The sequence below is a fragment of the Apiospora kogelbergensis genome (genome assembly GCF_038363985.1).
Source record: "Apiospora kogelbergensis strain CBS 113332 chromosome Unknown utg000002l_segment0_segment0, whole genome shotgun sequence".
NCBI lineage: Eukaryota > Fungi > Ascomycota > Sordariomycetes > Amphisphaeriales > Apiosporaceae > Apiospora > Apiospora kogelbergensis.
The window spans coordinates 2,168,481-2,178,139 of record NW_027117419.1 but is presented as its reverse complement, the minus strand read 5'-3'; the positions used below and the strand labels follow the sequence as shown (position 1 = coordinate 2,178,139).

General features: G+C 54.2%; 2 protein-coding genes across 2 annotated transcripts; both read right to left on the bottom strand.

Moving 5' to 3' along the window:
- Positions 1-1,045: 1,045 nt before the first annotated feature.
- PG998_003575 (GTPase-activating protein GYP5) lies at positions 1,046-4,325 on the bottom strand (the record flags this gene model as incomplete). The annotated part of the gene is made up of 3 exons (XM_066870393.1): positions 1,046-2,819; positions 2,909-3,516; positions 3,630-4,325. The coding sequence occupies 3 exons, from the start codon at positions 4,323-4,325 to the stop codon at positions 1,046-1,048; spliced, it is 3,078 nt and encodes a 1,025-aa protein (XP_066734143.1).
- Positions 4,326-7,776: 3,451 nt separating this feature from the next.
- Positions 7,777-9,572, bottom strand: PG998_003574 (glutamine repeat protein-1; the record flags this gene model as incomplete). The annotated part of the gene is made up of 4 exons (XM_066870392.1): positions 7,777-8,182; positions 8,236-8,692; positions 9,030-9,146; positions 9,221-9,572. The coding sequence occupies 4 exons, from the start codon at positions 9,570-9,572 to the stop codon at positions 7,777-7,779; spliced, it is 1,332 nt and encodes a 443-aa protein (XP_066734142.1).
- Between the last annotated feature and the right edge of the window lie 87 nt (positions 9,573-9,659).

Below are 9,659 nucleotides of genomic sequence, written 5' to 3'. Positions count from 1 at the left end.
ACGTAGCCAGTCCTTTCACCTCAGGGGGCGACCAGCTCCCCCATCGCACGACTTTTGTCGCATGCCTCTCCATCTCGCATGCACTGCCAAATCACTAAAACGTGCCGCTGGCTGCTTGCAGCATTAGTATCTCTAACACATAACCCCATGTAGGATGGGATGGAGTGAAAGCCCCCAAGGCCCCCAAGGACCCAAGGACCCTCCCCTGGCCCGACATGATTAGCTCATCTGATCCACTGCACTTTTACATGTGATTGCTTCCTTCCGCTGCAAAGAGCACACGACACACCCTGACACCCACTTCGATGCCACCTGCGCCTAGTCAACTGATCCCCCAATTCTGACTTGACGATGGAAGCTTCAGCAATAATAGTGCCAGACTCATGCGCATATATAAGTTCAATCTACGCCCGTCCACCACTGCCATTTACCGTGGATTAATCAATCATACCCGAGGGGGGGGCCGCAGGCATTAATTTGATCACGCCCGTTTCACAGTCAAATTCAATCATTCTAAATGGGTCCTCTCGTGTCTTTTCCTCCAGGGTTATATTTCTACTTCAAAGTAATCGTCTGTACTCGACCAGCTCTAGAAAGCAGGGTTCAAGTAGCCATGCCGGGAATCGGATGGGGGGTATTAACCCGAAGATGACGGGTGCGTAGCCCTAAGAGCTATCTTCTTCTATATAGCTGCACCAGGACGAATGTCTTGTCGTCGACCAGTGCAGATGCAGAATGTCGTGAAATGACCAAACCAGTGAGCCAACCAAAAAGCAAAAGGTCGCTTGCTCTCTCATGCAACGAAAAAAACCCCGCCGCCCCCCCAACCCAGATTACCGTGTCTCCGTCGAGACAGTATCGTAGAATAATAATAGACAGGCCGGCATGGCATGTGGATTAGTAGGCATGTCCATGTCGCCTCATTACCTTCTCCATCCCCAGAAGCCCCCACTGTTGGTAGATTGCGCAGTGGACGATGCGCTTGCCGGTGGGGTGGAAGCCGCACTCTTCGTACCGGGCCCGTTGCCCTCTGCCACGGCGCCCGTCAGCCGGCCAAACATGCCCATAGCCGCCGTCGCCGCCGCGCTCGCCGTCGTCGCCCCAGGCGACTCGCCAGGGGGATCCCGTAGGCCTTCTTGAAGCTCTCGAGCTTTTGCTTGTGCTCGTCCGCTTCCTGCCTCGCCACCGCCTCCGCCGTCTTGGCTTGTACCAACTCCAGAAGTAGAGCTTCGTGCTCGCTGGGAGGCTGCCCAATGGGCTCCGTCTGCGTGCGCACCAGGGACGATGACCTGTTAGACAGGCTTCCGTGCGAGGTGGGCGTTGATTTGCTACGTCCCAACTTCAGCTCGCGCAGGCCGCCATTAGATGGAGCACTGGCGCCGGTAACGCCAGCAGCCAGATTCGCTGCCGAGGCGAGCCAGCCCCCGGCCTCGGGGCCTGCTGCGGGCTGCGGGTCGGCCGAGGAACGCGACATACGCATAGTATGCACTTGCTTCTCGAGTCGCTGCTTGTCCTGGTGCAGGCTGCGCGCATGGGTATGGCTATCACGTAACTGATCCTTCAGATTCTGCGTCTCTTGGCCGACCTCGTCAATGCGACGGTTCAGATCCTGAGACTTGGCAACTTCGTTCATCAGATGCTCTTTGGCCCGGGCCAGTTCGTCGCGCAGCTGTGCTCTTGTCTCATTCCCCGATGTCTGGCTGTTGCTCCCGTCACTTTCGGCCATTCGCTCTTGCACGCCATCAATCAACTTGGATAAATCAATTGACGCCTCGTCTTCTTTGGGCTCATCGGCTTCGGCAGCGGGCTCGGCAGCAGGCGCAGCTCCTACGCCGCTCCTCTTCAAGCCATCAAGCAGCGACTTGACAGCTTGCCTTTCCTCTTCTCTTTGTTCCCTCTCGCGCTGCAACTCGGTGGCGAGCAATGCATGATTCCTCTGCAGGTCGCTGAGTGCAGTGAGGAGATCCTCAATTTGGGTGTGTAACGCCTTGCTCTCCGTGGCGCGACTGTTGGCGCCGGCGTTTTGTTTCGAGGCGACAGGGGTCGACTCGCGAATGGATGTGTCGTCGGCATTGGACGAGTCGCGTGAAGTTGTGGTGGCGTCGGTCGAGGCGGTACTCAGAACGCTGGCAGAGCTTGCGTCCATAGAATTGAGAGTTGAAGCCAAGCTCTGCTTCGATGTGCTTCTGCGCAACATGCTCATGGGTCGGGAGGATGTAATGAGGCCGGGCGACAATGCTCCCAGGGACAGGGCTGATTTAGGGGATGAAATGGTGGAGGAGGCCCAGAGGCGGCCCAGGAATCGGGAGGCTGCTGTAGTAACGTCCGACGTGCGCGCTGCATTTGCGGTAGCGATCTGCGCTTCGCGGTAGTCTTGCTCTAATTGTGCTAGCTTCTCGCGCGATACCACGTTAGACAGCGAAACAAAATCCTCAACAAATTCGTCGGCGTTGTAATGATAACAATCCCACAATCCACGCGATAGCAGCAGCTGCATGACATCCTCCAATTCGGAACACGCCAGAATGCGGCTATCATTCTTGCGCATTAGCGACAAGGCCACCCGCATGATCGTTTCCGATGCACCCTCGGCGAAAATGACATCGTAAATCCGAAACAGCATGGGTAATGGGCAAGTCACAGCAAAGAACGAGAGGAACCACTGTGAAACGTAGGCGGGATCGACCTGCAAATCATCCAAGTGGGCTGATAAAGTGGGCAGGTTCTGTCGCAGCAGCTCGCGAAATTGGTAGATGCGAACGTGCAGCCCGGACAGGTCGGGTAAAAAGCAAGAACGGAGATCATATTGATCCATCAATCTGTCAGATCATCCCATCTTCGAGTTAGCCTTCTTTTCCCCTGAATGCAAAGACGGTCGATCTCAATGAAATAAGATGTCGTCACTTACCGTACCAACACGCAGAAGGCCTGGTTGTCCGGCATGTGCATGAGGAGAGGGCCGACGAGGAACGCCAGACCCTGACAGTACCCTATCTTCTGGTCGTAGAGACTGAAGCACTTCAGCACCCGCCCCAGCATCCTTTGCCCGTCGCCGTCCGGCTCGCGGAACATGTCCACGCCGGGGAAGCTTCTGCCCAGGTCTTTGCCGATGATGCCCTCGTAAGGACTCGACTCGCCACCAAGTTTCTCGTATTGTTCCAGAAGGGACGAGTCTCGAGCGCCGGCCATGCTCTGCCAGACCACCCCTCGAAGCGGTGGTGGGATTCCCTGCCGGATCTTCTTTGACAACAGAGTAGGCAGCCGAGCAGCTGTCTGCTGATAATCCTTGACCAAGGCCATGTAGAATTCCAATTCCGTCATTGGAGGCGGCGGGAGCACAGAGTACCGTAGAGCCACCGGCGTGGGGCCGTGGACCATATCACGCAGCTGAGCCATCGACGGCGGCCTGGGTCTTCGGGTTGTTGGCTGTTCCACCACTTTGACTTTGATGCCCTTCGGATTGGTCGCCAGCTTGTTGTTTTCCTCTTCGAGTCGGGCCAGGAGCATGGCGGTTGACTGATGAGGAGACCGCGTTAGTGATCTCTTCTCAACAATGGCATCTTTCAACCTGGGGCATCCCACAGCGCCCTCGTGATAAGAACCAGTCCTGGATGGGGGCGAAAACTTACATTGTCATCCTGGTCCTGTGCTTGTTCATCTTCCTTCTTCTGTAGTTCATCCCAATTGACCTCTTCATCTGCGTCCGAGTCAATGGAGCCACGTCTGTCGGCCTGCTTGCCTGCTATCTCGTTTGAATTATCCTCTTGAGCCTCGTCCTCTTGGGTTGAGTCGGCAAGCTCTTGCAATAAATTCTTCGATCCGTCGGCCGTTATTTTTGGGGAGGGTTCTCCATTGTCAACCCCGCTTCGTTTTTCCTCTTCCGCAAGTTCATCCTCGTCCTCCTCCTCGATGGTGTCGTCTTCTCTAAGTTGTGATATGGCACTCGTCGGCGTAGGTGTATATTCCGGTCCAAAAAGACTCCGTCGTGTTGGCATTGTATTCAGTGCCGCAAAGTCGGTCGTAACGGATAGGTTTGGCGGCTCAGACAACCGAACGGTGACCATAGAATCGTGTCCCGGCCAAACAGGCTTCTCCTTCTCGGTAGGCGATTGTACTATGGTGGCCGGCCTCGATTCGGGTATGACGGACGGCGGCTCAAATTTGGTGGATGGCAACATGGTTTCTGTTTGGTTGCCCGGCGAAGTAGGCGTAGGAGGAGACACGGCCGCCATGGTATGCCGTGTTGGTGCTTGGTTTTCTGATGAAGTAGGTGTAGGAGGAGACGCAGCCCCCATGGTGTGCCGCTGGACTGGGTCTGCGTCCATCTTGAAGCGCAGACCCTCGGGATTACCAGCAGAAGCTGGGGAACGCACGACAAGTGGCCGGTGAACGCTGGAATGCGGATCGACGGGCGGCAAGAATCCTGCGGGCTGGGAGCGATAACCGAGTCGGACGATTGCTTTTCTCTTAAACAAATCGTGGGCTCTCGAGAAGAGCTATTTTTTACTTTTCTTTCGTACAAGGGAAAAATAATATGTTACGCAGGTAACAACAGTCTTTGCATTGACGGCCGCGGTCCAACCGTCAGCTAGCGTCAAGGTCAAATCGGGTAGTTCCAACGAGCGTTGCCTTGTTGATCTGCTGGGCCAGCGTGGTAGACACGACGAGATGGTGTCCGAGGGTGTGGGTTGTGCTGTGGTTCTTGGTTCTATTGTTTATGCAGAGGCGGGCACAGACTGGCAGGCGGACTGGGGGTGAGGGTTGGAAGTCGTATGGGTTTTCCTCGCTCGCAAATACTTATTAGAAATATTATGTCTCCATCTGAAGGGCGGCTTTCGAGGTTGCCGCAAGGAACCGTGGGAATAAAGAGGCCCAGTAGCCAGGCAGTCCAGTCCAGTCCAGGGCCAGCTTCTGGAAGGAAACCAGGGGTATTCCAGACTACAATAGTCAAGTGGGTTCCCGAGCAGGGAGACGGGTCCAGCGAGGCGACGATGGTGGGTGGAGGAGGGGGCTCTCCCGCCTCCCTCTCTCTCTCTCTCTCTCTCGTTCTTTGTCTCAGTTGGACTTGTCGAGTGAAACAGTTTGTAACTTGACACAATGAAGCGCGAGAGAAAAGAAGCCGGGCAATCAGGATTGGGGGTTTAGTAAAGGAGAGTGAATTCACATCTGAGAAAGGAAGGACCAGGCGTAAAAGGGGCCAGGCATGTCACGAGAAGCTGGCAGTCCTGGCGCCGGAGGTTTGCTATGCTACGCCCACGAACGAATGAATGGGCACAAGCCTATATGGCTGAGCACTAGGCAATGAGCGAGTGACTGAGCACCTAGGCAACCCACGAAATGAGGGTATGACCACTGAAAAAGTGGCGGTAATGAGCGACAACAATGCAATATCCTGATTGATGATTAAGTTCTCCGTCAAGCAGATGTGACTTGATTTTGACAGGCGGGAAAGAGGGCAAGGAGAGGAGGAGGGGAGTGGGCGGTGTCTTAGTAGGAGAGGTACATACACACACACATACATACATGTCAATCAGCAATCGAATGAAGTACAGTATGTTTCAAATATCACATCCAACGAGTCCCCCCACATTCGCCCAGCCGATTCCGATTCCGACCTAGGTAGGATCTAAGTCGCATCTTCGAAACGCTCCTAACAAGAGGCTTGATCCAAACGACGGCATCGAGTAGCCACCAACGGCTTTCCCCCAGCCTGGATCTTGAAATCACCGGATTGGACCTTCCTACTTCTCATCCAGCCAGGCCGTCGACCCGCCGACCGAATGGCTTGTAGCACAATATATCCAGTACCTCTGCCATAAAGCATACCGACCTGTCTAAGGAAACGGGGATACACATTGAAATTAGCGCCACTTTTTCCCCTGGCCATGACTGCGACACATGATTCGCCGGTTCCGTTGGTCTCGAAGCAAGCAAGCAGGGGCTCAGGGGTAGCAGGCCTGGATCCGGTAAAGCGCCAATTGCAAGCTTATGCAACAAGCTCAGGCTAGTGGCGCGACTCGCAACGGAACGCGTTGATTCGCTGGCCCCGACCAGCATGCTGGAAACATCGACTGCATGAACTTCGACCGACAGAGGGGCAGGGGGGCAGGGGGGCTAACCTACCCGCCTGCCCGCATATGTATTTTGTGCGGTGCGGTGTGTGGTGTAGTAGCTGGTAGCATCCAGCATAAGAGACATGCCGTCAAGTCTATAAATGACATACCCAGCTGTCAGAATTGTTTCGTCGCTGGGCTGTGTGACGGGCTGGGTGCTGAGCTCCTTCACTGGCATCATTGTTTCCGAAAGTTCAGATGGCTTTTTTATTCTTTCTTTAGAGTCCCCGGGTCCCCTCCCCCCTCATCTGTTGATGTTGCCTACCAGGACTCCGTCTAGCCTGTACAGCACCCCAACCACCCGGTGGCTCTGGGAGGGGAGAATGAAGTGGAAGAAGAGCGTAGCATGCATGTGCTAAGGCAGCTCTTAGACAAACTACCACGTACTAATCACGCCAATGTCTGTGTCACATCAAGGGCGGACCTCACATTAGGCGGTCAAGGTCACCCAAGTCAGTGTCAACATGCAAGCAAATCGACCAAGTCGAGGTGTGACTGCCAGAATTCCCAAAGCCACCGTCAATCAAAGAGGCCCGGCCGTTATACCTACCTCTCCGTCACTCTCGATCTCGATCGGCCCTCAGCGACGAATGTCATAGACCGGCCAGTGCCAGAGAGCATCACGGTTCGTGGCGCGATCCCGCATGAATTCGCGACTCGACGTCGCCGCCGCCGTGCACCAGCTCGAGCCGCTCGCCTAAACGCGAGGAAAGGTTCGCTTGCTAGTCGTGGTCGGCCCAGCCTCAGCTCACTGTGGCCGGAGCGGGCCGGATCATGTCCCCAAACCCGGTGTTATTGCTGGGCCGACAGCCAGCCGGGTGGGCGGCGGTGCGTAGTAGCCTGCGGGACATTCTGCAGTCCAATGTTGACCCCCAATTAACCATACTGGGACCAAAATGATGATAAAAGGCCGTTATAAGCAGAAACCCCGGTGCTCTCTGAGGTATCTTGAAGACGGCGAGTTTGCAGGTGAAGAATCACTGCGCGACAACCCGGCCGTTGCCATCAATCGAGAGAATAGGCGAGACAAAATACGGGAGAGGATGAATCCAACGTCTTTCACGGTTGCTAGATACAACGACGATCTGTAAATTCTTGTTTGTAATATGGAGTCTAGGCAACTCTATATCACAAAACAGAAAGGAACCGGGATTCCTTCATCCATCTATTCTAGATAGCAAGCAAGCAGTGATCACAAAGTTCACCCAAGGCGCCAGCTATGTAATGATACGTACAAGTTTTTTTTCTAGGTGTTTTTTTATGAGGGGGGATATATATACATCTCTTGATAAAAAGAATAAGTGATAAGGTATTTTGTATTAAACGCGCCGACCAAATTGAATACCCAACTTATCATCCCCGTAACACCTGCGCTATTCAATAGTCTTTAGACCCTTTTTGGTCCAAAATCCTAGGCCCAAAAAAGTTCCATCACATCTCTATACATATTGTTGTGAAACTCAAGACAGGTACTGAGCATAACGTAGCGTCCCATGATCACACATACCCACGTTATGGGTAATAGACTATATCTCTTGGAAACGACCTAAAGTTCGATATCCAAAAACCTACGACATGTTGAGGATGACCTGGCAACTAGTCGTGGAACTCGTGAGTGACGTATAGGAGAAGTATTATGTCGGTGCCGAGAGTATATACCGATTCATCCCATATGCATCTGCATCTGTGGTGCTGGTGCTGCTGTCATTGTTGGCGTCTTCTTGTTGCCGGGTACAGGGCTTGCTTGACTAGGTGTCTGCACGCCGGGTTTTGTATTGTTTGATCTGTTCGCAGGCACTTGGTAGGTGGGCTCTTTGCTTGGGTCGATATCTGGGTACAATCCTTGGAGTTTCGTGTACAGGTCCGTCATATATTTGGCTGTTTCGTCGCGGTCCGACGCCTCTGGCTTTGCCTCAGCACCATCCGGGTTCTGCATAGGCCTCAACTTGACCTTTGTGTGCAGAGGAGGTGGCTTTAGATACATCGGACATGGAGGTGCCTGTAGGGCACCTTTCTTATCGGCCAATGCTGCCAAATACGACAGATTCGTTTGCAGGCGGCGCATGCACCTATGAGGCGGGTGAGCTATACATTTCATTCAAGGGCGGGCTTTCGCACTTACTGTAAGTAATCTTGGGCAAGGAGTTCCTCTTCTTCCTTGTTCTTTTTATCAGCTTCGCTGGGAATGCCATCAACCGGCGTCGTATGTTCCTTCTTCAACAATGATTGCGTATGTTGTAGATGCATGGCTTCCACGAGCAACTCGTTATTGATCTCCAATATGATCGACACCCGTTCCTTATCCCTAGAGTCCGCACCTGGGCTGAGCGGCGTGCTGACAGTACCATTGGTTGCAGCGCCATGGACATTGGAAGGGAACGTAGGTGTTTGTGGGGTCTGTATAGTAGCAGACGGCGGCTGTTGAGGCTGTGGATGCTGAGCATTAGTTGGCGTCTGGCTCTGGGGAGTTCCTTGGTGACTCGATGGAGGCGCAAACTGCGGTTGCTGCGCCGACATGCCATTACTTGGCGTGGGTGTCCCCTGTGGTCCTGGCCCTTGACTGTGCCCTTGATTTTGCCCTGGGTAAGGTCTTTGAGGTGTAGCATTGGGTACCAGTGGCACCTGGTTGCGCCTGCGGTTGCTGCTGCTGTTGTTGATGCTGCGGTTGCTGGTGTTGCTGTTGGTGTTGCTGGTGTTGATGTTGCTGCTGTTGGTGCTGCTGCTGCTGCTGTTGGTGCTGCTGTTGGTGCTGTTGTTGATGCTGCTGCTGCTGCTGCTGTTGGTGCTGCTGCTGCTGTTGGTGTTGCTGCTGTTGATGCTGCTGCTGCTGTTGGTGTTGCTGCTGCTGCTGCTGCTGCTGCTGCTGCTGCTGCTGCTGCTGCTGTTGTTGTTGTTGTTGTTGCTGCTGCTGCATACGCTGCATCATTTGTTGCTGTTGCTGCGGATTCATCTGACCGGGATGCATGGGGAAGCCTGGCATAGGCATGCCGGCGCCCATCGCATAGTTCGGCGGAGCATTCATCTGAGGCGCAACTGAAGTTGGGATACCAGCGCCGTAGGGGGAATTGGAATATGGTGTCGGATAGTTAGGCACTGTTCCAGCAAACCAGGGTTAGTCAATACAACATCCAAGGTATTAAGAAACAAGCGCCGGAATGTTTGCGTTCGTGGCGAAGCGACGAGGTCAAGTCCTGCATGGGAATCGCGGCTAGCCGTGCTTTCGTGCCTCCTTGCAGCATCCACGCTGTCGGACACCAAGCGATTGCCAGGCCAGATACGGAAGACAGAAGCAGGAGAGGGTGAGAGGAAGAGAGCACCATCGAGGGACAAGGTCGGAAACACAAGCGGGAGGCGAAGGGAAGGTAAACAGTGAGAGGCAGGCTTACTCTGGCCATTGGCCATGTGCGGCATGCCGGCGTTCTGCATCATGCCAGCGGCAGGACCGACTCCCGGCATCATGTTGGGAGCGCCTGAAAGGGAGCGCCTTGAGCAGGGCCCATGGGATATTGTTGTGGATTGTACATCATCTGCTGCGGTTGCTGTTGT